The sequence below is a fragment of the Arvicanthis niloticus genome, chromosome 3 (assembly GCF_011762505.2).
Source record: "Arvicanthis niloticus isolate mArvNil1 chromosome 3, mArvNil1.pat.X, whole genome shotgun sequence".
In the NCBI taxonomy this organism is placed as follows: domain Eukaryota; kingdom Metazoa; phylum Chordata; class Mammalia; order Rodentia; family Muridae; genus Arvicanthis; species Arvicanthis niloticus.
The window spans coordinates 19635446-19663291 of record NC_047660.1 but is presented as its reverse complement, the minus strand read 5'-3'; the positions used below and the strand labels follow the sequence as shown (position 1 = coordinate 19663291).

The 27846-nt window shown below is 37.6% G+C and overlaps 1 protein-coding gene across 14 annotated transcripts in view; it reads right to left on the bottom strand.

Annotated features, from left to right (window-relative positions):
- Mycbp2 (MYC binding protein 2) overlaps nucleotides 1-27846 on the bottom strand; it is a 222594-nt gene that overhangs the window by 13334 nt on the left and 181414 nt on the right. For 12 of the 14 annotated variants that reach the window (XM_076930602.1, XM_076930607.1, XM_076930605.1 and 9 more), the window contains 18 exons: nucleotides 27358-27527; nucleotides 26537-26781; nucleotides 25276-25443; nucleotides 21643-21800; nucleotides 19976-20175; nucleotides 18996-19145; nucleotides 17366-17526; nucleotides 16329-16485; nucleotides 15927-16151; nucleotides 13798-13863; nucleotides 12333-12572; nucleotides 11811-11900; nucleotides 9491-9571; nucleotides 7975-8241; nucleotides 7232-7515; nucleotides 4689-4785; nucleotides 3253-3372; nucleotides 1268-1369 (listed from right to left, as the gene is read on the bottom strand). In XM_076930602.1, coding sequence (XP_076786717.1) covers nucleotides 1268-1369; nucleotides 3253-3372; nucleotides 4689-4785; nucleotides 7232-7515; nucleotides 7975-8241; nucleotides 9491-9571; nucleotides 11811-11900; nucleotides 12333-12572; nucleotides 13798-13863; nucleotides 15927-16151; nucleotides 16329-16485; nucleotides 17366-17526; nucleotides 18996-19145; nucleotides 19976-20175; nucleotides 21643-21800; nucleotides 25276-25443; nucleotides 26537-26781; nucleotides 27358-27527 — 2981 coding nt within the window. The remainder of the gene's footprint in view (nucleotides 1-1267; nucleotides 1370-3252; nucleotides 3373-4688; nucleotides 4786-7231; nucleotides 7516-7974; nucleotides 8242-9490; nucleotides 9572-11810; nucleotides 11901-12332; nucleotides 12573-13797; nucleotides 13864-15926; nucleotides 16152-16328; nucleotides 16486-17365; nucleotides 17527-18995; nucleotides 19146-19975; nucleotides 20176-21642; nucleotides 21801-25275; nucleotides 25444-26536; nucleotides 26782-27357; nucleotides 27528-27846) is intronic. The other 2 variants (XM_076930603.1, XM_076930610.1) reach the window with 1 other exon arrangement.

Here is a 27846-nt window from a genome sequence, read left to right as displayed (position 1 = left end):
TGTTGAGAACTGCACTACCCCACGTTTGGGGGCCAAAATGTCTCAGACCGTTCTATCAATGTTGAAACCTGCACTGCCAAAAGCCTTGGGGGCTAAATTGTTAGAGCCAGCACTGTCCCAAGCTGCTCCAGTCCTCGGGTCGAGGTTCAGCAAGAGAGTGAGTGAGGACAAACTCGAGGAATGGAGACCAGACAGAGTGTGATTCAATCCCGTTTATTCTTCAATCTCTCTTCCTAATTCAAGTCCCAAATCTTGAGTTCCTAGACACTAGTTCCTAGTACCTAATCCTAGTTCCAGTTGCTAGTCTCTTTCCCAGTTCCAAGTTCTTTCTCCAAGTGCCAAGACTCAAGTGCCTACTACCTAATAATAATTTCTTCTGAGTTCTCTAGTCCAAGTATCTTCTTCCTCAATGCCTAATTCCTACTCCAAGTTGTACTCTAAGTTGTACTCTCTAACCTAATTCCTAGTTCCAAGTTGTACTGAACTCTTCTGTCTGCCTCTCGCCTTTTATATGTCTCACTTCTAAGCCACGCCTCTAAGTCACGCCTTTAAGTCGTGCCCTTAGGCCTTGTTTCCAAATCTCATCTCTAAGTCACGTACTTAAGTCACACACCTTTAAGTCTCACACACCCAAGGGAAAATCCTGGGTATGTAAAACAAGATGTTATCAGAGTGTGCTCAGCTGTAGTAGGCTAATGTAATCAAATCTCTTGTCAGGGTATATGGCTCAAGATGGTTGCAAGGATGATAGCCGCCTTCTGTCGGCTCCCCACAGGTCCCCCTTTTTAAATTTTTTTCAAAAGGGAAGGCTGGGAAAACTTACGGAAACCATGCTTGTCTTAGGTTGGAACAAATGACCCCAGCCTCCCTTTCCCGTCGTCGTTGGCTACACAATAGTCAGAAATGTTGAGAGAGCTCCATCATGCCCCTGTGAAATGCCTACAGAGCTCCTGTGCCTCCTCTGACTACACTTGAAGAGGGTACGCCACGCCATTCCTCTCTCTGGTTTGCTGCTTGATTTGTCCTAACGACAATCATGTTTTAGCACAAATCCACCAGGATGCAAATTTTGCTAATGTAATCATGAACCAGAAAAAGATAAAGATTTTATATAATCAAGTAAAAGCCCCTAGATTTTCTAAAGCATGAGGTAGGTTTACGGGGTGAATTGGGCAAACTGGATATAAGTTTAATATGCTGTCTTTCCCCACAAACAATCACTAACTATAAAGAAAAAAAAGTTCTTACAACACAATCCTGACCTTACCATTTGTTTCTGTTGCCCGTCCTTTCCCATCCACCTCCCTGATGAGAGGCGATCCACATGGTCCTGATCAAGAACGCACAGTGATGCCAGGGCAAGCCAGAGCTGTTGAGAAAGGCTGCTGGATTACTGAATTATGTATGGGAACACACTTATGAAATGCTTGAAATCTGACAGAGATAACAGACAGATAAATGCTCCCTCTCTTTGGAAATGCATAGCTATTTAGTAGCACTTGCCTTTTCCTGATGTTGCATATGTGCCATGCACTCATAGACTCCAACTCAATAAATGACTATTTCTGTATAGAATCACTGTTATCTGACATGAAGATATCCTCTACCAATGATGTAATTAATTCCTTTACAGGAATAATATTTACTGTACATGACTACTGTGTATTTTTCCAGCTGGTATAGAGTCCAAAGTTCTGTACTCCAAATTAACTGATAAGTAGCTAGTTTTGCAGTTCCATAAGTAGTTGGGTACATATTAGGTTACTGTACATAATAACAGCTTTTTAGAAGTCTCTGTTGTTTCAAAAGACCTACTTTGTATATTTTGCCATAAATAAATGTCTAATAAAGTTCAGAAAATTCTAAAAAAAATCTGAGGTGATGAGACAGATAGCTATACAAATGTGAGAGTCTAAGTCCAAGTTGCTAGAATTCATGTCAAGCTGAACACGAGAGAGTGCATGCCTGTAATCACAGTGCTCCTGTGTAAGATGAGAAGCAGAGACTAGGGAAGCCCAGGAGGCCTACAGGCCAGCTAGCCTGCTGATGGCAGCTGTAAACAATGAAGCGACTCTGTCTCAAACAAGATGTAAGATGAGGATCAATATCTGAGGCTGTCCTCTGACCTTCATGTGCCAAGGGCACACAAGCATCTAAACACACACACACATGATCACACAGATATTACTCACATGCAAGACACATGTATATGAAACACTGTACCATTTCTGAGGGATATAAAGAATGAACTTCCGTTTTACACAGAAGAACATGTTTATTCATTAATAAAACATGGAAAAATGAGAAAAAATTTATGCAAGTGAAAAGGGAATGTGGAATGAGAGAATTCTTGAGTGGTAGAAGGGGTAACAGTAAAACATTTGTTTTAAGTGTCATGCCCATTAGCATGGTAGCATAAACTGGATTTCTCTGCTCTAACAAAATATAACTTACTTTTTTACAGACTTCAGAGAATTAATCTAAATGATTTCTAGTAGTGTGTATGATTCCTAATAATGTCATACTGCCCTCTTCAGTAATAGCTTAAATCACCTTTGGAGATATATAGCTCATAAAACCTGGTATGTTAAAAATTAGATGTCTCATTTAAAGAATGCAGTCTTTCCTCAAAAGTTCAACCCTACCTAAAATTAGGATGTATTGTTTTAAAACATTTTTTAGACTTATTTATTCTATTTTATGTGCATGAGCATTTTGCCTGTACACACACACACACACATACACACACACACACACCACTTGCATGCCTTTTGAGGTCAGAGGTAGGTGTTAAATCCCCTGGAACTAGAGCTAAAGTAGCTTTGAGCCACCAAGTGAATACTGGGAACTGAACCTAGCCCTCTGTGAGAGTAACAAGTGTTCTGAACTGATATCCATTTCTCTATGCCCAAGAATTGTTTTTAAAAAACAAAGCATGCAAAGTAGCTGAGCTAGGATTTTCATTAGGAAGAACTGTGCAGGGCAGTCTTGTCTTTGAAGGATCATCAGTCTCTCTCATAGCATAAAGCAGCTACTACTCAACTCACTAAGGTAAGCTACAGTGAGTAGGTCAGCTTCCTAAATAATAACAAAAGTTGATATCCACACTCAACAGTGAACAGTAATTACTATCATATTTAATACATAATTCATTTTTTGATGAATACTTATTTACTTGAAAATGTGACTAAGTTGACTTACTGATTACACATAATGATACAGACCAAATTTAAAACAACAACAAAATCTTACTCTAGTTGTTGCAATACATCTCACTGGAGACCTGAATTCTTCTTCCATCTTGGTCAAGGCAATGATGGTCTCTGCAATAGCATTTTTTGTCACTCGGGACCAAGCTTCTGACAGGTGACCCTATTGAGCAGGAAAGAATATCTTATTAAGAAACCAGAATTGTGTCATTATAGCAAACCCTTTTTTCTGAAAAACACCTCTCAGAGAGAATTCTTATAGCAAGATCGTGTGCTTTTAGAGGAGGACACAAACTAAAAACCTCTCACAATCTTATGAAGTATTTCCGCTGATAATCTCTACTCTGATGATTGTAAAGCAAATAAAAATTAAAGGCCTCTATACTTGGATAAAAATAAAAGGTACAAATAAGGTTTCCATGCTCGGGAACCTCAATATTTAAACTAACTTAATTGCCCTAGATGTTCTCTCTGGAGCCTAAGAGCACACACAGGCTCATCCCGTAGTATTTATATTTATATGGGTACAGTCCCCAGTAAAAATATTTTTAAAACTTTATTTTTATTTTATATGTATGTTTGGTTAAGTGTGTGTGTGTGTGTGTGTGCGCACCTTTGGAGGCCTGTAGGGGATGCTGATCCCCTGGAGCTGGAATGACAGACAGTTGTGAGCCGTCCTGGGGCACTATAACCTGAACTTAGATCCTTTGCAAGAGCAGCTGGTGCTCTCAGCTGTTGAGCTATACAGACACTTAATGAGCACCAGTACCTCACTACAGAATCCAGCTCTTCCAAACATTCTTCTTAGGCATTTTACTTCAATGGACTTCCTAGAGAATGTCTATTTGCTATGAAGCCTAAGAAAATGTCCACAGTTAAGAAAAAATTTTAACTTCAACATTTCCCCAGAATCTCTCATCCCATATGCAGTCAATCTGCTGCTAGGTAATTGGTGCACCCTCCTCCTCAGGCTGTCTTCTAAAGACACAATGTAGAGCTGAGCAGTGACCCTGTGGACCAGGCGCTCAGTAGAGTAGCTCCTTCACACCCCCATTTTCCTCCAGAGCTGATACCTTAAGATACTGGTACAGGACATAAGAAAAGAATTCAAAGGCCTAAAAACTCAGAACAGCAGGTGATAAGAAACTTCTAGGAATCTTTTTTGTTCTTTTTTTGGGGGGCATGCTTCAACATAAGTTCTTTCTTCTCTTAGAAAGAAGACATTTTATGTTTTAAGGTCCTGGAAAACTTACCTAAATTCTCAGGCAAATTACCTGGAAGTTTGAAATGAACACACTTTGGTGACAAATTTCTCACCCACTGACAAGACCAATGGTACAGTAGTGAACAGTCTAAAAACAGTCTTTAAATAAAATTTAAACACTTTGTACTGTTATTAACTTAGCAGAGTAAGCTGTTTTCTGTGTTGAGCAGACTCTTGCTTAGCTGATTGCTGCTGTAGTCAGGACAAGGACTTACTGCAGCCATGTCCTTAATCAGCTTGATGATGATCTCGGAGATCTGAGTCGGAGTCGAGCCTTTCATCCACCAATGGCTCTCCCCTCGTCGGAGGTAACTACAAAGAAAGCAACGTTACTTTAGCACACAGCATCTTAACTGTTTACTGACTGAATCCATTAGAATGTTTCTTGATGTTTATTACACTTTTATTAATTTATTTTGTGTTATATGTATGTGTAAGTATGCTATGAGATTCAGAAAGACAAAGAACAACTTTCACAGTTTGTTCTCTCCTTCCACTGCGAGTCCCAAGAGGCTCACACTCAGCCTGGGAGGCTTGTGTGCAGGTGCTCTTACTCACTGGGCCATCTCACTAGTGTTCAGGTTTTCTTTTTTTAAATTTTTAAATTTTTTAAAATTTTGACACAGAGTGTTGCTATGCAATCTAGGCTGGCCTTTAACTTATTAAACCCCCTTCCTTATTTGCAAGAGTGCTGGAGTTACAGGTGTGCTATCCAATTAGGACATTTTATTTTGTTATTTACTTATTTTATTTTTTTATTTTTATGTGTATTTGTGTGCGCTTGCATATATGTACATGTATACATGTACCCAGGCATGCAAGCCCACAAAAGCCAGCAGAAGGTGTATAATCCCTTGGAACTAGAGTAATAACTGCAAAAACAAAAACAAAGAAATAAAAAAAAATCCCTGTTAACCACTAAACATCCTTCCAGCACACAACCGAGATATTTTAAAAGTCTTTTACCCTATGTCTCTTCAGCATCAAGAGAATGAGTATTCTTATTTATGCTCCTTTTCTAGCTAATATTTTTGTTTGTACAATACTTCTAGATCACTGCTACTCAATTCTTAGGCCATGGACTACAGAGTGTTTCCAGTGCACATGGAGATATGAAAGTAACTGGCACCCAACATTTATAGGAGATGAAGATGCCTGGGGATAGAGAGATGGCTACATGGTTAAAAGCATCTGTGGCATTTGCAGAGGGTCCACATTCAATTTCCCACATGGTGCATGGTAGCACACAGCTGTAACTCCAGTTCCAGGGCAGCCAGTGTTTCCTTCTGGCCTTCATGGGTACTGCATGCATGTAGTACATGCACATACATGTAAGCAAGGCACTGATACACATCAATAAACATAAACAAAATCCTTTAAAAATGTCTATTTTTTCATCATGTTCTTAAGCTCTACACATTTTGTTATTTAAAAAACTATTTTTACACAAGTATGTGTGTGTGATGTATGTACAGGTATGTTTGTTCTTAGTAGGCCAATACCAACCCTGGGTGTCTTCCCTCATCACCCTCCCCTTACATGGAGGCAGTCTCTGATGGAACCTGGAGCCCAGCCTTTGGTGTTGGTTTGGTTGGCCAGCTTGTTTAGGGGAGTCTGTCTCTGCCGCCTACCTCTGGGATAGCACACAGGTCCACAACCACTGCTCCTAACCTAAGTTCCGGCAGCTATAAACCTATGAACTACAGTCTTACTTTGTGTCCCCATGTGTGTGCTGCAAGCATGTGACCAGCTGAGCTGTCTCCCCAGCCTGTAGCTGTTGGATCTATATTTGCCTTGTGTCTCTTCCTTTGTTAACTGACACTTAATTTTTTTCTACAAACTGTTACTGACACTTATTGGTCCTTTGCCCTTTTATAAACATTATTTTAATCTTATGGCCAATAGTCTATTATGTAGCTGTAGATATTTTCCAAGTAGTTCTTTCAATTTAAAAACATTTTTATAGTATATATACCACGTACACTCACTGTTACGTATCAAATCTTTGAATCTTTTTTTATATAACATTTGGCATTAGTGTTTTGCAAATTTAAGATTAGAAAAACATTCTTCTATAATTTGTCTTTGTAGAGTTTTAAAAGAATTACAAAGTATTAAGTGATATAAAATTTCTCTCCTATTATTTATTTATTTTTATTGTGGAAAACATTAACAGAAACCTGAAATTTATGTTTCTATACAGTGAGAGTCAACCCTTTTCAACACAGATACACAAATACCAAATGTTACCTGAAAAGCTTACTTTCTCTATTCTATGATACTCCTTTTTAAAATTTTAGTAATTTTACATCATTTATTTATTAATTTTTTTTTTTTTTTTTGTTAAACAGGGTCTCTCTGTATAGCCTTGGCTTTCTTCACTCTGTAGACTAGGCTGGCCTCAGACTCAGAGATCCGCATGCCTTTGCCTCCAAGTGCTGGCGTTAAAGGCTTGTGCTACCACTGCCCAGCTAATTTAGTAATTTTAAATAATTAAAAATATTAATATTCATGTGTGAGGGTGAGCATGCATTCAAGAGATGTGTCTATACCACAATGCGTACAGAAGAGGACATCTTCATGAATTTGGGGATCAAATGCAGGTTACCAACCTTGCATGTAGGTGTCTTCCCCTGCTGACCCATCATCCTGATGCCCAACATTCCATTTATACATATAGCCAGCCACTCACTGATGTGATGTATGAGATGTGGTGAGTGAGGTAACAGGTGATACTAAAACTGAGAGAATGACCAACCTGGAGTTGAAGATCATTGGCAGGGTGACTGTTGTAACTCCTTTGCCCACAGTGGTACCGGCTGTCCCCGTGATGGTGGTCCCTTTGGCTTTCAGCTGGACAGTGAGTGCCTTGGCAATGCATCCCAGAAACATGTCCAAGATACCCAGCTTATTCCAGTCACCTTTCTCAGTTGAGTGTATGATGTCACTGATGTCCGCTGGGGGAAGAGACTTCACTCCTATGATACTGGCCAGACGATTAGGAGTCACTTCAGGCAAAACACGTCTTAGTAAGGAGGTCACCTGATTAGAAGATTGAAAAAATACATTTAAATACTGCTACTTTACACTTATCATTTAAAATAAGCTTAGCTACTATTCTGTTGCTTTAAAAATCTATGGGAAGAACAGAAATTAATACTTTTAATGATTTATATTTTTAATTTTGAGAAGAATATGATTTAAGCATTTTTAGAGTGGTAGCTACCACAGAAGACAGAATGTGAAAAAAAAAATACAAGCCTTTTTTTTTACCTTTGTTCTGGATTAAATGGCATAATATATCTCTTGGCAGGAAGTCAGTCAGTACCCAGAGTACTATTTATTATACTACACTAGTGATTGGAACAAACCTTAACCAATAAAAAAATGGAGTTAAATTTTGATCAGAAATAAAACATAAAGTATTAAAAGTTCACGTTTATGGTCTTCTGACTTTCAAGTGGCAGGGAAGAAGCAGAAGGAAGTGTCATGACAGGTCACCTGTCTCTGGACCCTTGGGGAGGCTGTGTGGAGCAAGGAAAAGAGATCTTGAAGCAGAGTCAGCTGCTGAGCCAGGTACTGTCTGCCCACATTGGAGCCACTCAGTGCTAAGACCATGGAGAGCAGCTCGAAGCAGTAAGCATCGGAGGAGGCGTCTTCGTCGCTGGGCTGAGAATTGGCATTTTCCTTGCTGGATATGGCATGCTCCCACTCTTCACGGACTCTTGTGGCTTCCATGCGAATAGCTTGTACGATGTGTGCACACACCTATGTGAAGGATACAGAAAATACAAAATTTTATTCATGGGTCTTCTTTACTATTACTAAAATAAGCAAAAAAAATATAAAACATGCAGGTTAGTGTCTGACTTAATACTTTTTTTTGCTAGTATATTCTTCATTATATTATTTTCTTAACTCATCTTAAAAATAATGAAACAAACTAGGGGAGACTATGATACAAATCTCAATAATTAAATCATCTGATACAAACAGCCAAGTTAATGAAGCAAGAAAATAAAATATAAATTTATGCTGTTTTTTTAAAAAAAATAGATTTAATATTATGCAAAAATAATAGGCAGGGTAAAAAAAAATCAGTATTTTTCATCTCCCTATTTTTTTTTTGTTGTTTGTTTGATGGAGCTACCCTATGCTAACCAGGCTATCATCACTCAAGCCCTCCTTTCTCTATCATCTACATAGCTGTGATCACAGATGTTTGCCTTTGTGCCGGTTTCCATCTGTCTTCCGAATTGCTATTTTTATGTTACCTAGCATTCCTGTATATGAAGAATCTAGACTTACTTCTCTGCATACTTATGTTTAAAAGTATTAATACTGGTATAGTTAACATTATTAACTGCTTAGTTCTTTCCTTCCTGATTGAGAAAATAAGAGGAAACATGAATATAATAAAATGCAAATGTCATGTTTGTTATACCTAGTTATTTATGACTAAAATAAAAAAATGTACCCAGGTGGGTGTAACAGCTCCCAAATATAATCCCAGTATTTGGGATCCTAAGAGAGGAGGATTATGAGTTTAAGACAGGTCAGGCTACCATAGTGTAGCTCTGCCTCCAATCAATCAATCAATCAATCAATTTACCCACCAAAGGTGCTTGGAAGCCACCTACCCACCTACTGAAAACAGGTTACAAGTGAAGCGACAAAGACAGTGAAGTAAGAGAGTTCACATTTGTAATAGACTTTCCCTCTCTTTACTTTGAGACAAGATTTCACTACATAGGCTGGGCTGGCCTCACATTCTGCAACCTCTGCTCAATTCTCTGCTTCTTAAGTGCTTGAATCATAGGCCCAGGGCACCATGCCTGACTCTTCAAAGTGATGCAGCTATGGCACTGTGGTCATTCCTTTGTAGGAGGAGGCACGTATTCTACAGGACCAGTGGAGAGAGATCACTAAAAAGCCTTTGCAGATTTAGGACATTTTATAAACTCAACGTCCTCAGGCAACCTAAGGGACAAAGACAGCTGGGCAGCTGGTAACTAACCTGCTTCTGTAAGTTAGTCAGTTTACTCCTGCTGAAGATGATTCCAACCATGTGCTCCTTCAGGTCAGCATCGGATGTTGCCTTTACATAGAAAAGTAAAAATAAAAAAGTAGACTATTTAGAGAAAATATGTCTATTTGACATTTTAGAGTGCCTTGAGAAGTAATTAAGCATACGCACACACACACACACACACACACACACACACACACACACGTGTATATGTTGAGGTACATTTATGTTACATTGAAGCTTATAGGAAGAAATCAAAATCAAAACAAATATGTGGAACACAATAATAAAGAAGATGAGTTCTATTACTTATTACTTAAAGGAGGTAACCCAGGCTGCAGAGATGGTTTAGTGGTTAAGAGCACTGACTACTCTTCCAGAGGTCCTGAGTTCAATTCCCAGCAACCACACATGGTGGATCAGAACCATCTCTAATGGGATCTGATGCCCTCTTCTGGTGTGTCTGAAGAAAGTGACAGTGCACTAACATACATAAAATAAATAAAGGGGAAAAAAAAAGGAAGTAACTATAAAAGTTAAAGCTATCTCCTCAAAACCACCGAGCTCAATCTACATTACCTAAGAAGAGAGGGAAGACACAAATAGCCACCACAAGAAATAAAAAAGATTTCACTATAGATTTGACAGAAATTAAAGATATTATTGTAACTTTACTGATACTATTATAAACAATTTATGCCAACAAGTTCCGTAACCAAAGAGATTAATTAATACAACTATCAAGGCTTTCTCAAGAAGAAATAGGCAACTGAAATAGTCCCATATTTAGGAAAGCAAATTCCTAGGAGGTGGCCCTTTACCCTCTGTGGGCTAAATTATGCACAGCTTTGTTTCAGAGAGTTATTTTCATCTTAGCTGTATTTACATCTTTCCTCATTATTTTTTATTTTAAAACAAAACTATGCTGACATATCTGCCATATATCTCTTTGAATTGAGCAATTTTAATTGTTTTTGGTATAATTACAGATATGTACACCTGAGTTAATTGGAGATCATTACCATCATCTTCAAAGAGATACTGTGCTATGTACTTACCATCTTCTAATGTACTGCTATATTATTATTATTTAAAAATTACCTATACACCAATACTACTGAATGACATTTAAGCAATTAACATAAAAGAAATATGTAAGAATATCCATTCTGAGGTAAATGCTTAGCAGACTAGGGAAAGAAGAAAACACCCTCAATCTCATTAACAGCATCTTAAAAAAAAAAAAAAACAGAACATAAAAAAACCTTATAATAACATTACACTTTCTTTCTGGATTCAGAACAAGGCAAGCTGCCTGTCCTGCAGCTCTGCCCCATGGACACTGCAGTGTCTTAGCAACAGGAACACAAGAGGTTGACTCTCCCCTCTTAGATGGACTGTTTCAGTTCAGAAAAAAATAGTAAAGTAACTCTTTTAGACAAAAGTCCTGTTTACGTATCCAGTCTGATAGTCTATGTCTTTTTACTGGAGAATTGAGTCCATTGATATTAAGAGATATTAAGGAAAAATGAGTGTTGTTTCCTGTTATTTTTGTTATTGGCAGTGGAGATATGTTTGTGTAGCTACCTTCTTTTACGGTTTTTAGAAGATTACTTTCCTGTTTTTTCTAGGTTGTAGTTTCCCTCCTTGTGATGGAGTTTTCCACCAATTATCCTTTGAAGTGCTGGGTTTGTGTTGAGATACTGTGTAAATTTGGATTTGTCATGGAATATTTTGGTTTCTCCATCAATAATGATTGACAGTTTTGCTGGGTATAGTAGTCTGGGCTGACATTTATGTTCTTTTAGGGTCTGTATGATATCAGTCCAGGATCTTCTGGCTTTTATGGTCTCTCATAAAACACTAAAAGGTAGTTATTTCAGTAAAAATTTACTACACATATATGTAACACATATATGTAATAATACCATGGTGGTTTCAAATACAAATTTGCTATGTATGAGTTCTTTGGAAGCCAATGGGAGAGATACGCCATATGTGTAGATAAGTGTTAAGATAAAAGAAACCACGAGGCACAAACACAGATAGATTAGTATGAACTTTAGCAGAGGGAAAGCTGTTTTCTCTTTGGGGAAGTTGTTTCCTCCTATTGTCAGCTAGACCACGGAGGGAAATGCAATGGAGAAGGCAGAGTGACCCCAAGGATGCCAACAGCAATCAGCAAGCACCATATGTGGCCATATACCCACTAAAATGTAAAGGAACCCAAGAGTTGGTTGTCTTAGCAAAAGTAAGACAATGAAAACCAGAAACAGACTTTTAATGTACAAACAAATGCAGTGTATACTTTTTCCTCTCCCTCGGGTGAGGACAGGAGCGCCTTCTCCTCTTGCTCTGGCGTCGGCTCAGCGTCTCCAGAGATGAGTTTTCCAAACACCTGACAGAGACCGTGGGCAGGAGAGAGAGTTAGTGTAGCACTGCTCCTGGAAAGCTGGGTGACGCTCTAAGTCTGAAGGGTTTTAATTAATTATTTATTTTGAATCAGGGCATAATTCTGTAGCTCAGGCTGGCCTGGAACTCTTAATGTAGTCCATGCTGTCCTGAAGTTTGTGGCAATCCTTTTGTCTTAGCCTCTAGAGTGCCAGGACAATCGGGTCAGCCCCACACTGAGCCGGATTCTCAAGGGTTCCTTCTAATACAGCATCTCTATACATCCATCCCACTAATACTACTTCTCTGAAACTGCAAATCCAATGTTAGATATTGGTAACGGCCCAAAAGAAGTGAACATGGGCTGTATTTAAAACCAGCAAGTTGTAATAAAATATCTGCCATACTCTCAAGACCCAGTTGGCTGTAGCTCACTTACTTGAGAGGTGATGAGTCTGAACACTCGGAGCGTCTCGGCTTCACAGCTCCTTTGCTGAGCCACACTGGCTGAGATCTGGCCAGCGATTTTTGTGCTTTCACCATCTTTCCAACCCAGGACTTTTACTTGTCGAACTCTTAATGTATTTTCTGGGCCCTTTAATTCAATTTTGATTATGTGATTATCCCCTCCTGGGAGTTCACTTGTTACCCAGCCAATGTGCCTGGAATCCAAATCCACCTGGTAGAGCAGAAAAAGGACAGTCACCTGATACACCAGAATCTTTCTTTACGGCTGCCCTGAGCCTAGTATCGGTAACAGAAACCTCAAACAAACAGCTGCCCCGACAGCAGAGATTATCAGGTTATTCCCATTATCCTATTTAAGTTTTGTGAGGACAAGTCATATCATTTACAGAAGACAGAAAAAAGAAGAAAGTGAGGTTAACACAGGTTGAGAGAGTTTCTGGAGGTGACGGGGCTGAGAACTGATATGGGCCTGACTACCATATGGTTTCCCTGCATAAATTCTGTGAGCAGACTATTACAGAGTTTACCAATTCCCCTCTACTGGCTCTCGGTAGAAACAACATAAGTAATGAGGTCCTGCTTTATACATCTTTACATTAAAGACCACGAAAGAAAATGGTATTTTCATTGTGCTGATATTTCAGATGAGTGTTTGTGTATCACGGACTGAATGTTGACACACAGCAAAATGGGTCTGACACTACTGCGCCAGTGAAATTAAAGTTATTCGCATTGTATTTGATAACCAAGAAGGAACCTCGAGCCTTCTAGATGATTTATTTAGGCATTTGTTACTTTAACTATAATGTCAATACTTCCAAAAAGAGAAGTGAGGTGTGGAAATCAAAACAAAACTACTTTTAGAATAATTTTCCTAGACTGTAGTATTTAAATATTTTTCATCTTAACTCTCAATATGATTGGAGAGAAGAAAATTCAAAGAAACTTACTGACTTTTGCATTAGGAAGTAAACCTGGAAGAACGCTCTGATAAGGTTTTAGTTATGTAAGTTCCTGAGCGTGTGCACAGTCTCAGACTTGTGCCCAGAGATGGCTTCATTTCTATGATTGTTTTACAACCTGATTCCCAGCATGGACAGAGCTGCTGAACTGGAAGCATGTTGTGTTTTATTTGCTTTTGTTTAGGCTAACAGTCAGTTTTAACCTCAGTGTTGGTAGGTGAAGTTTCTGGCTGTGAGTCAGTGAACTTAAAGGCACTTAAGTCTTCAAAGAACAATGGGAAGTTGAGACTGTAGAGACTGAGGGTATTTAAAGAAATAATGGGGAGATATCTAGCATTGGGATGGTAGTTCTTGGCTACAGACTAGTTTCAGTTTACTGTTTTGTCAAGAAATGATTTATGCTATCTTGGTAGTATGACAAAACTGAAACTCAACAGTGAGAGCTGAGAAAAGGAAAGATGACATTTCAATTACCTGCTTTATTCTGCACAAATCTTCTACTGCTTTGCCAGTTAAGAAAGTCATAGAAGTAACTTTATTCTATAACAGAAATTGAAAATAGTTATCCTATGTTTCTTCTTGGAACATTTACATATATAATAATGCCTTACAGCCTTCAGATGCCACACTGTTGCTACACGTGGGCTATCAGTCCTCACAGACCCCATCCCATTTGTCCAATCAACCACAGTGCCTACAGTTCCAATCATCTCTTAGCTTTTAGCCTCTATGTAATTTCTTAGTTTGACTTTCCCAGTTTTAACCAAATTCCAAACCTTCAAATTCTGTATCTTCATGTAGTGTCTAACAATTCTACTTATCCTGTTCTCCTGTTTTCAAAGTACATGAAAGGAAGGTTCCTTAACTACAGATACTTGTGTGTGTCATCATTTCTGTATGGCTTTGAAAAATAACATTTTAGTAAGGTGCACTCTATTCCTTCAAAGGGGTCAGCAAACCAGGGAAGGCAATGCTCACACAAGAAATAAATATCCAACAGTACCAGTGCCATGTTTCAGTACAGGAAGCCAGTGACCCCTAGAGTTGAGTGGTTTTATGCTAAGCACATCAAAACAATGGACATGCACTAATTCCTCTTGAGCTGTTTACTATGAATTCTAACTTCAAACAACAAATGCTGTGAATAAGGCTCACTGGTGGGTCAAGGAAGGCAAAGCAATGTATCTGCTCAAGGATGTCTCTTAAAAGAAAAGCAGATGTTATGTGAAGGTTTTTGGTTTTCACAATAAATATTGTTATAAAGTACCTCTACGTAACAAATACAGAAATTCAATCTGATTATAATAATCATTATGAAGAGGATGTCCCGGTAAAAAATGTGTGAGTCAAAGATAAGTTCGTAATCTGCAGTAAAACCTAGCCAGCCAAGTTTTGAGTTTTTCCTGTAAGATAAACTATTTGTACCTATAGGAATTTCCTGATTATGAAAAGGAAATAAGCTTATGCTATGTTAGCTTACGCCCCATTTTCTTTTCTTTTCTTTTTTTCTTTTTTTTTTTTTTTTGTTTTTGTTTTTCAAGACAGGGTTTCTCTGTATAGCCCTGGCTGTCCTGGAACTCACTCTGTAGACCAGGCTGGCCTAGAACTCAGAAATCTGCCTGCCTCTGCCTCCCAAGTGCTGGGACTAAAGGCGTGCACCACCACCGCCCGGCCCCATTTTCTAATTTGGCCCGAGGGAAGCATTGAACCTGCCCGGGAGCTGGGGTTGGGAGGATGGCGGATTACTGCACTTGGCCTGAAGGGGGACTGATGTGCTTAGCTTTACATCCAGGTTATTTGGGACAAAACCCCATTATTTTCTTTTTCTCAGCAAAATCAATATACAAATGGATGGGTTTATAGCTCAGCAATGGTTGCTGGGAGCCCACTAAGACCATCTACCAGAAAGCCTCATCTACTCTGAAGCAAAGATTCCAAGTCCTCTTCCCCAAGACTAAGGACAGAAGAAGCAGTCTGCCAGCTGATGCTATTTTCTGGCTTAAATAATAGGATTCTTTTCTGTTCTTTGGTGCCTTTTATGGAAGAATGTTTTAATTCAGATGAAACACTCTGTTAGAGACATTAAGCTGGAGAAACTGTAAATCATGAATATTTAAATTAGTTCTGGAACTGTCCACCTCTAACCCTGAGGGTGTGAAGCAGAAGCCAGAAACTATACTTTGGGCCAAAGTATCTTAGGTACCATTAGAGTACTATAAACAAACAAAACAAAACAAGATACCTAAAAAATAACCCAGTGGGGGAAAGAGTAGTTTTTATCCAGTTGTAATCCAAAGGGGGTTTCTCTGCTGAGTCTTAGATTGTGGGAACACATTTTAAAGGAAATTCCACGCCAGGGGAATTAATTGCTTAAGCAACAGCATAGAAATAGAAAATACTAGTTGAGGATTTTAATCTTGTTCAGCTGTAGCCAAATCAGACCATTTTTTAGAATTTATAGCCCACAGTGTTTCCAGACACAGAAATTTGTTCTTAGATTTATGATTTGAGGATTATAAAAATGTTTGGTTGGAGAATTCCCACCAAAATTAAACCTTTAGTTTAAAAGAACTAATAAGCCAGAAATAAAATTTCCTTTTTACCCCCAGATCCCGGGAATTGTCCACATGAACAGATACATAACGGGCATTAATTCCTTTCACACAGTTGATAGTGATGTTTTTAGTTTTGTTTTTATCTTCATCTCCTGATTCCCAAAAGGTTTCTGTGGAGCCGTCTGTCAGACTGCCAATCATGGCAGGCCGACTTGATGTCTTTATGTCAACGATGCTGGTCAGATCCTTTAAGCACATGACTATGCATAATTCCTAACAGGAAGAAACATAAACAGTCACAGTGTTAAAATGCAATGCTTTGTGATGAAAGTAAACAAGCATTTAGTAGTAAACAATATAATCAAGCTATGCATGACTCATTTACAGTTTGCCTTTTACCAAACTTACCACCGCTAGCTACTACAACAGACACATAAGTAAGCCGCTGACCTGGCTCATGGCTTCAAAGCCAGATTGGATACTGATGCTGAAGCTCTCCTCACTGTCTCCATCATCTGACTTTGACAAGATGTTATTGATATGATGGAAGACATTGCTCTGATGGAGGAACTGGTGGTCAGACTGCTTGAACTTGAGGCTCCAGCATCTAAAAGTATAAACAATATATAAAGTAACTATTTCCTAGGACTACCTACAAATCTGCAGAGAAGCTGCTATACTTTGCAGCAGATAGATCAAGAGAAATACACTTTTGTAAAACACTAAACATTGTAAATTTTCATGTACATATATTTTTATTTGTTTTGAGAGATAAAGGTACTATAATAAGGTAAGTTCTAAAGAAAAAAAAAATATATATATATCCATCCATCCATGGAGGTCAAGGCCACACAGCAAAAAATGAATCTGTTGTAAGAATAAGCATTAGAGCAACTGTGATATAATTTTGGGAGGTACAACATTTCTTGCCTTTCAAAAATCTTATGAGGATTATAAAAAAAATATCTGTTTTCTATTGGCCTTATCATTAGGGACATAGGTAACCTAATTTTTTCCATCAGCTTGTTATATATACCATGGAGGATTTATTTATGTCTACAGTCTACTGAATCAATCTAAAAATACAGTTCATAATGTAATGTAATGCCAAATTCTCAACACTGTAAGATATTACTTAAGGTAGTTTTAAAATTGGATGCACATAACTCGAATCTAGAATCTGCTTTCAAGCCCCTTTCAACTTTGTTTTGGTTTCTGAGATTTTATTTTCATTCTCTTTACTGGTCACAGTGAAATAGAAGCAGGAAAACTAACCAGATGGTTTCAGCAACTGTGTGGGGACTAAGCCAGGCAAACAGATACTTGCCAAAAAGAAAAAGGTTAGGACACAAGAGGGCAGCCACCATTTCCACAATTTAGGGATTCTTTGCATCTTGCCATTTAAACAATTTTTTTTTAAGTATTCAGTACTTTCCATATTCCATAAAATCGTTTTTTTCTATTAGAATACTTTGGTGAAAAATTACCTTAAGGCCATTTGCTGCAATGAACTGCCACTAGGGAGGGACATCATAAGATCAGAGATGGTCTGAAGTAACCGGTGAAATGTATGTGGCAAAGGGTGAGCAGCTTCGCCTGCAATTACTATATCTGACAGTGGATGTTCACATACTCGTGTATCCTTCTCCTAAGATGAAAATTGAAAGTGAGTTTATCAGTTGGAAGAAATATTTAAAAAAACCAACAATCTTATATACTTGTATGTACAGTATGTAAAATTTCTAATGTATTTGTAACATTTCTAGAAAAAACTGATAAGGTAAATTAAAAGTAAAATGAGCAAACAAATGAGTATCATATATACACATCAATTCTAGGATACTTACATACCATTAGAAGATAAAGACAGCTGTAGATACATGTATCTGTATGCATATAAATATATATTCAGACATACATATATTTTATGTATATGTGTATATATTTAAAATAATGCATGTTTAGAAGTGGAGTACTCGTAGTTCATAGGACTTTTTATGTACACTAGACAATAATAGATAATTTACAAACTTATGTACACAAAACTCAATATTCTGGTCAATGGTATCCCACGAGTAGAGACAGTGCGTTTTCCTCATTAGTCTACCTCAGAACAATCACCTTGTTTGCCTGTTTGTTTTAACAAGCTCTGCAATGAATCACATAACCACTTAATAGGAAGCTCACAAAAGTGTAATAGCTAACTTAAAAAAGGTGAATTTGTATAGCTTTTGCCGAATTTTTCTCCAAGAGGTGGTTACTACACAGCAAATATGAGTTCTGTTGTTTTTGCATCCTGTTGCTGATAGGTTCTTATCAAGTTATGTCAATGAGCTAAGTAAAACACAGCCGTGCTGTTGCTCCTGTCTTTGTATGTCCACTCAAGTAAGAACCTCATACAAGTTCTAGTCTACATTATCTCTTGCTAAGCCATGTTATGGTTTATTCTCTATCTAGATTAGGTCAAGGCTTTGCACCTGTGTGGTTAGACTGGTTATTTCTGACTTTGCTTTACATTTGAACACTACACTCCCTGATAAGGTGTGTGCCCTATTTTTGGGAGACATCACATTCATCCCATTTGTTGCTAAGCTAGAAAGGAAAGCTTTTCAGCTCTAGATTCGCTATGCACTAGTGATGCCAATTATAATACTGCAATACATCTTCTGCTTGCTTGCTTGACAATGACATTCAATGAGAAACCAAATGTGTCAGCATCTTTGTCAGGCAGAAAACTTTTACTAAGTACGGCTAACATTTTGCCCATACTATCACTGTATTGTTGGTTTTTTTTCAAGTCAAATTATCTGTCAGTTATTTCATGTAAAACATTACATATTACACCACTGGAAAGCATACTACTTAGATCCTATAAAAATATGGACTTATGGCCATATAGCCATGCACATATAGGAAGCACTACTTGGACCCTCTGGTTGTTATTAGTGGTAACAACGAACTAGGAGAAGTGGAGTGGGTTGCCCTAGGAGCAGCTGGAGGGAAGTAGTGATGGACAGGTGTGATTGGTATATATTATATAAATTCATAAAACTTTTCAAAGAATAAAATATGTGGTTAAAAAGGGAAAACATAGAATGAGAACGAACAAACACCCACTTGTTCTGCATTTTCTTTATTGGATTTATTATCTTCATCCTCATCTTCCTCTGCTTCTACTGGAGAAGGAGTCAGTGCTGCCACAAAGTGCCAGAGAATATCATGCAGAGATGTTGTTTGGATGACATTACAGAGAAGCCAGTTGAATGCCTGAGTAAACCGAGGCACAAAATAATGGGAGAAATGTGAGTTAAAATACGTAAGGGTTTTGTTGTTGTTGTGTTTTTTAATATTATTTAAAGATAAACATGTTAGAAAATGTGGCCCTTGTTTCACTGAAAAAGCACTGATTCTGAAATAGTCAAATTCTGGTGTTAATGAAAAAAATAAAGAGCAACAAGGAAATCCTGCTTACAAAATACAATGAAAATTCTTTTTAATATCAATGTATTCTATTTTAAATATCAATGTATATCAATGTATTTTGGGCATTTTTTTCTAACCAACATTTAAAACTAACATACAGTGTTTTCCAAGTTCTATACAAACAGCCATTTACTTAACTTTATTATTTCCAACAATGAATGCAAGAACGTATTTACCACATTCTTATTAAAAAAAGAAGAAACATTTATTATCTACAGGTCTAGGAAAAACTTCATCCATGATCCAGAAAACGAAAGCCTAGATAAGCTACTGTTGGTGAGTTTCTTACTCCAAAGCCCTAGTCACCTTCTTTGCATGATATGTCATTATATTCTAGTGGACTGTCCTGAATACAAAAAGGTTTAAAAGATAACCTCATATTCAAGTAATAAAGCCATAAAAAATAAAAATTTAACATCCTTAAATGTAGAATTCCAAATTAATTTTTTCATATACTTTAAATTTTTATTTTGATGTGAACACTTTTTTCCCCATTAGGCATATGGCTTAAATTTGATATAATTTGTTTGGTTAAAAAAAAAGAGTCATCATTAAATAGAATTACTGTATATTTGTGTAATGCATGGATAATAATTTCATCAAAGTATTCATACCTCCATAGCAAACACACGGCAAGCCGACTTCCTTAAGGCCTGCTTCATTGCTATCTCAAGCCCTTCCAGATCATGATGCTGTATTACGAAAGCTAGAACTGGCCACTGGAAATTGCGCTCTCCTTTGGAGAGCGAGCTGTGGGCTGATATGAGCCGGGAGAGCTCAGGTGATGGATGGCGCAAGAGGGAAGACCCGACTTCTGAAGGAAACAATAGTTAGCAATCTTCATAGACAGTAAACAACTAATGTATTAAATACTGAAATATCTTCATAGATAGTAAATAACTAATGTACTACATACTGAAATGTCTAGCATATTCATTTTAAAGTCTTTTGTTTTTGCACATGACACAAATCATAATAATTTCAGTTACAGTAAGGAAGCAACCATACCCTGTCACTGTCTTACTTTCTTAGAGCTACACAGAGTATGTTGAACAGGTAGGTTTTGAATGAAAAGCTGAATCGAAAGGTCATACTTCCTGCAGCACTGTAAAAGCCAAGTAGCTTGTATTCTACCTGAAATCTACACCTCATGCCCTTAATTTCCTAAAAGGCTGAGTAAAAGTATGTTATGTATATATGTAAAGTATGTAAAAAGATGGTTAGTTATAATTGTCAACAGGCACAATCCCTGGAAAGGGAGTCTCAATGAGGAATGGTGTAGATTAGGTTGGCATACGGGTATTCCTGTGCGGGGGTTTTCTTAGTTGGCTTAATTTCATTGAAAAGACCTACCCTGAATGGAAGCGGCACCATTATTAGGCGGAGCCCAACACTGAATGAAAAGGAGAGAGGTCACTTGAGCACCAGCACGCATGAATTAATAAACAGTGTGCTCCTGATAGCAGAAGGGATGTGACTAGCTTAACTGGTTGTGGGCCAAATAAACCCTTCTCCATTACGTTGCTTTTGCCAAGGTATTTTATCATAGCAACAGGAGATAAAACTAAGGCAGTGTTCTCAATACAAACTCTAATATTTATTGAAGAAACCTACAAATTGTCTACTGGTGCTCAACAAAATTTTTTCTGGTGATCTTCAATATTAACACAACACTATGGTGACATGTTCCTTCAATCCATGAACTTGAGAGGCTAAGACAAGTTTGGGGCAAGCCTGGGTAACATAGTGTCTAAGAACAAAAGCAAAGGCTAAGAATGCTCATAAATTGCAATTGGTCCAGATTACATAAAACAAAACAAAACAAAACAAAACAACAAATTCCAGTACAAGTTATTCACATCTCTGAAGTTTTCTCTCTTCAGAATCATGGTGATGTAGGAGTTCTAAGCTTCTATGGATGGTGAGAAATAACTGAGTGCTTAAGCACAACTGGACCTGCTGGTTCCTGACACTTAGTGAGGGGATAATGAGAGCAATATGTGCGGTTAGCTATAAGTCAGTTCTGATCTAAATACCTATTCCCACTGAGATATAAAAAAGGTAGGTGCTTTTATGACTGGGTCAGATAAAAGTACAGTCTACCCTAAACTAAAACCAATGCACCAATGCAGTGCTTTCCCTTCAGGTATTACATCTTAAAAATTATCTGCAAAGAAAACAATTTCCTTCCTCTCTCTCTCTCTCTCTCTCTCTCTCTCTCTCTCTCTCTCTCTCTCTGTTTGTCTGGCAGTTTGATCATTCAACCTGCCATTATACCTACCAGTGTCTCCACTGTTCACTCTTCTTCTAGGGATGGCTTTAACTCGTGCAGGTAAAATGGAATGTTGTTTATCATATTCAGAAGCAACAACTGAGTATGACCTTTGAAAGACGGTTCTCTTAGCCAGGTCCGTGTCAGTTATGGGGCTAGTTTCCAAACTGCAGATATGGAAAGAACAGAGGAGACGCTATGGGAAGGAACCAAGTGCATCAGGTGCAGTGACTCTTCCTTTGTAGCAGTGAGTCAGATGTCTGATTCCAAGGAAGTTCCATGGGCACGAATACATGTGCTGCACAGACATACAACCAGGCAAACACTGATATACATAAAGTGAACATAAAATCTCAAAAAAGGAGAATGTAATCTTTTCCAACAATGTGATATTCTGAATGCTTTCAGAACTGTATCTTAAAACTTATACTTTTCTTAAATCGTTTGTATCTCAAATGAAAAGGAAGGTACCAAATGTCCTAACATTTTGTTTATAAAGATTATTTCACATGTATGAATATTTCATCTCCATATATGCACATCATGTGTGTGTTCTGTGCCTACAGAGGCCAGAAGAGGGTGAGAGAGATCTACCAGAATTGGAGCTACAGGTGGCGGTGAGCTACATTGTGCGTGCTGGGAACTAGATCTGGGTTCTCTACAACAACAACCAGTGCTCTTAACCTCCAGCTTCCTAACTTCAAATTCAAAGTTTGAAGATATTCAGAGGAAGGAAAACAAGAAAGAATAATCGTAAACACAGAGAGAAATGACCATTATATAAGGAAAAGTGATAAATAAAATGATGCTTATTCATTATAGATACTTGAATATGGCTAAGTGAAGTTTGACATTCTCCAGAGGAAGTGCTGTCAAGAGTGTATGGCTGCACCAGAGTGCAACGAGGGTGAGCGCTACACTTATCTGTGGGTATAAGAATACATTTTTAGTATTCAGGTAGCAAATATATTGCTTTAGGAAAGTGGATTCTCTTCCAGAATCCATGATCTCTCCAGTCACAGGTAGTTGGCTAGGTTTACAATACCAGCATGAATTCCCTCCTTCTGAGCATCTCCAAGTAACCACCAAGGTAATGAAGATATGCAATCAGTGGCTGCTGGAGGAAGGAGAAACAGTCTTTTCACGGGTTGAGCACCCTGAAAGTAAATCCAATTCTAAATGGGCAACCCTGAATATATACACATATGCAAAACACCAAATGAACTCATGAGGGGGCGTGTGTGTATGTATACATGTGCACATGTACATATATACACAATATACAAACAATAAACAAGGAGGAATGAATTTGAGAGAAAGTATGGGGCGATGTAGGAACTGGAGGGAGAGAGTCTTTTAAACATAGTTTTCATTAATTATTGATGTTATTTCATTAACTTATAGTTAATCTTGGGCTTGTAATAGGACAGAATTTAAAACCACCACCATTACCACATTATGGACTCATATGTACTTAGGTTCTCAAGTTTTTTGTTTTCAAGTATATCTGATTCAAATATATGTATATCTGACCTTAGGTAAACTTCCAAGGTTTTTTGTTTGTTTTAAAACTTCAGAAAACATTTAAAATTGTTTTTCTCATCCAAAATTATGATACAAAGTTTGAATTCTAACTAACGTTCCTTTTGCAAGATGACTTGTTTTCCTTGCTCAGATACTTGAAATATTCCTATTTTTGTTGTTGTTTGGTTGTTCTGAGTTTTGGTAACTTAATATATTAATATTTACCATAAAAGATTCTCATTTTATTTCAATATTGCTTAATTTGGGGACCCCCTGACCCATTGTAATATCAGAAACTTTTCCTTAAGCCATACAACTTCCCTTCTATAAATTTCTAATTAATTCCTTAGTTTTTAAAAGTGCTGGTCTGTCATTTTAGCATCACAATGTATCATTTTACTTCAAATGGCTTTTTAATCTTATTTCCACATTTGAGCTTTTATTATTATTAAATTTAGGTCATAATCATCTTTTTTTTAACTATAAAGTACTTGGAGAATTTTTCTTCATTTTTTTCTTCATTTCCTTTAGGTGAATTTTTCTTCCAGATTGGTGGTGGTGGTGTTGTTATTATTATTATTATTATCACATTATTATTTAGTATTATCAATGATAAACCAGTTTTGTTTCCCAGCTTGATCTGATAATGTATTGTAGAGTTTCTTGGCCTTCTGTTCCCAATCATACTTCATATATATTATTCCTCCCAGAGATATCACAAGGCGTTACTTTCTATCATAAGGCAGAGAGTGCTCTGTGGACCTTAGCAGAAAGCAGCTGTGAGCACAGAGATGCCAGATACTGGGTGCATGATTACAAGCTACAGTCTTGATCTCTGTCTGAGCTCTGTCTGCATTCTTTCCCTTCATCATCCTGGTCTATAAGCTGAAAGGTCATTTAGCTTCTTAGCAAGTTCTGGCTCTTTTCATGGCTAACATGGAAATTAACAGTGACTTGTTTAATTTAGAGCTGATGAACATTTAGTTTTTAAAGAAAAAAAAATTAAAAATGAAGTGGTATGGAAAATGCATGATACAGCTTTACCTCTCCCTGTCTCCAACTACAAGACTCCTCTACATGATTTAAATCCTGGAACATGGTAACACCCCACTGAATCACATTGATCAGAGTAGTCTACAATGTTTCCCATCTTTTTCAAAGGTAGCTTTTATCATCAGAGATACCTAAATTCCTTTAATGATATAAAAGGTACTCTTTGGAGACAATGTCAAGAGCAGCTCCAAAAACACCTGAGAAAAATCCACACAGAAGATGAGAAAAATTGCAAGTATTTTTCATGGAAAAATACATAATTAGGATATGCTAGCCCTATTATAATTAATAATGTGCCTATTATTTTAGTTTATTACTATGAGTATATACTACAAAACACTAACACATCTTAGTATACCTACTGTCTCTTCAGCAAAGACCTTCCTTTCAGGTGACATATGCTTACTCACTGTGCCTATAGTTTTGATGACATCTAAGCTGATGTTCTCATTGAGTGAAGTCCTACTTGTCTCCTCTACAGAACGTCATCTTTATCCATCTTTCTCATGACTACTGCAGTTCACTCTGATGCACATACCTAGCTGAAATCTATTACCAACTTAGAAGCTTCTTAAATGACACTGTGCTATTCCCGAATTCTTGTCATGCTTTTCCTTTCAAAGTGCTCATGACATTTAGGTTAACAATGTTTCTCTGTGCACTGTGTTTACTTGAATCCTTCACTTTTCAAGAAGCTCTACGTCTGATATCAGCAATAGCTATGTGAGAAGACACTGTAGATGATCCAAGAAGCTTAAGACTCCTTGACCAATGCTCTGTGCCGTTTTTATCTTGGGTCTAAGTGCTGCCTTAAAGTCAACCTACTCTGATGAAATGCATCACTCAAAATGATAGGCTTCAATATAACCTCTCATTGAATCGCTAGTGCTCTGCCTCCCATCAAGAGCTCTGACACATAGTTTTTCACATCTCTCCAACAGCTAGCACAGCTGACTCAGTGACCCTCCTGAGACAGAAAGCTGTATTAAAGCTGCAAGAGCACGCTTTTATAGCTCAGCCTTTCTTCCAGTAAACACTCATCACTCGAAGACAAAACTAAAGTACCTTGGTGGCATTGACTTCATATTGCTCTCTGGCTCTTCAAATACATTGGGACTTGCATCAGGAGTTACTGATATGTACGGGGCAGGGACAGATGTCGAACGCAGGTATCGCATTTCGTCCTGGAATAGGTTGTCATCTTGATAACCCACAAAATTTTCATGATGGTGCCTGCATTAAATTAAACCCAACAACTTAAGAGTACAGTGGCAGTACAGATCCTCTTCATCTAGAACTCCTTTGAAACTGACAAAGCAGTACATGAGAAAATACAAGTCAAGGGAAAATATTAAAATAATCGCAGAAGCAGACCAGTAGAGATAAAAGTCTGATATTACTTCCTAGGTACCATAAACCTAAATGCAACTCATTTTCTTCTGTTTCTTCCCATGTTTTATAATTTGACTCCTAGTTTAATGCTACAAGTCTTTAGTGTGTGTGTGTGTGTGTGTGTGTGTGTGTGTGTGTGTGTGTCGGGGGGTGTGGGTTACTAGTACATGCCAAAGTACATTACATGTGGGCAGGTCAGAAGACAACTAGTGAAAGCTGCTTTACTCCTTCCACCCTGTGGGTCCAAGAGATCAGACTCAGCTCTCTTTAGGTTTGGTGATAAGCAACTTTATTCACTGAACCATTTCACCAGCCTGGCTTGAGTCATTCTTTTTCAAACCAGAATAAAACACTGTTAACCTAAGTGTTTTGTTATCTGCTGAGAAAGACTCAAGTACTGCCTCAGTTCTTCTAGCATCCTATCACACTTCACTTTGAGTAAACCTAGCTCGACACTGTAAAGGTGCTAACACATGTCTCTCTTTCTACCACTGTTAAATACAGTCAGGTCAGCACTTTAATATTCCTTTCAGTGTCCTTGTTACTTAGCTGCTTTTTGCTTAAGGGTAAAAAGAACAAACAAAGAAAACTTCTACAGGAAACATCAGTTTCTTTTTTCTTCAGCATTTCTGACTAATAGACTAAAGTCAATTAATAGAGAATAAAAATGCAAGTCTTTCTTTTTATGATATGTTTTGTATTAATCATAACAGAACAAACTGAAAAAGTCCCCACTAGCATACAAAGTGCACCACACTCCCAGTCATGTCAATCAGGGCAATAGAGAAAGCAAATCCCCAAGGTTTGTTTCCTGCACACTATCTGTGACAGCATGGTTATGAGAGCCCGTTTTGAACCACTTTGCAGTATGCCATTAATCATCAGAAGCTGTACACCCAAAGGAAATTAAAAATCAAAAAACAAGTCATATTACCTAGCTAATGTCTGCAAGTAAAGACAAGGCATTTTTACAGGAAGATCCTCAGAAACACCTTCCTTTACGATGGGCAGCTGAGACTGGAATGGCTTTGCAGGATGATAACACAGGATGCTTGGCTCTGCTGCACTGCTCAGGGACAGCAGGAAGAGGGCGTTGGCTTTGATCACCTGGTGTGCTTCCATGGTGGGCAGGGCACGAGGCGTCTTTACTTGCATTGGCTTTCGTCTAGATTGTTTGACCTGGCAAAAAGAAGAGAAGTGACTGTTTCCTGTGTATATTTAAAAAGATAATTCTTAACTTTTGTTGTTTCTAGAAAAAAAAAAAAGAAATAAAAAGTATTTTAAAAACCATGCTTGTGATTACTAAAACAACCAACAACAAACTCATCACTGGGAAATTTGGGAGGAGTCATGTAGGGAAGGAACTTTAGCAGAGGTCTCTGACTTGGTTTGTCATTAGTAGGAATCATCTCAAATTTCCATGAGTTCTATGGAATGATTGGGTATTAAGGAAAAGACAAGAGAGAAAGAGGAGGAAAGCAAACAAGACAAGAAACAACAGTGAGATGTTCATATATGTGTAGTGCAGGGGACAATGGCAAAGAATAACATCACAAATATTTGTCAACACACTATTTGTAACTAACTGTTAGATTAGAGCCAGTTTATTTAACAAATATTAAATTTATATTTTATTTCTCTTATACAAGCTGAATTTTAATATCAATTACATAGAACTAACTAAGGATATGATAATGTATTCTGATGAATTATATCCATATCATAAGTAATATAGCCTGAATAGAATAAAAATACCTTTTCCCTTGCAGCAGCCTGTTTTTCACGGAGGTATTTTTCTCTACAGCGATCGCATACGAGGTACCAAGTGCTTCCTCCCATTCCTCCATCACCACAGTTACCAGCCCATCCTCCACAAAAATGCCCAATGCTGTTATATCCTTGTCCACCAGCATATCGGCCACATCCTTGAAAAAAACATAAGACATATATTTAACATTTTGAATGTCTTTGATCCTCACTACTGGTATTATATCAGCAACAGGTGCATCTTTTCAAACTAAAATCCTGAGCAAGTACCTAATTGTTTAAAAGGTAAAGAGAAAAATAGGTACATAGGTAAAGAGAAAAACAGCATGCCTGATTTAAAAAAAAATTATCAACTAGATGATGCTCAAAATGCTTGAGATAAACAGGGAATACGTACCTTTAGATCTACTTATGAATGTCAATAACATTAAGTTTCTTGACCAGAGTATTACTAGAATTTCTCTATCTCTTCAAATA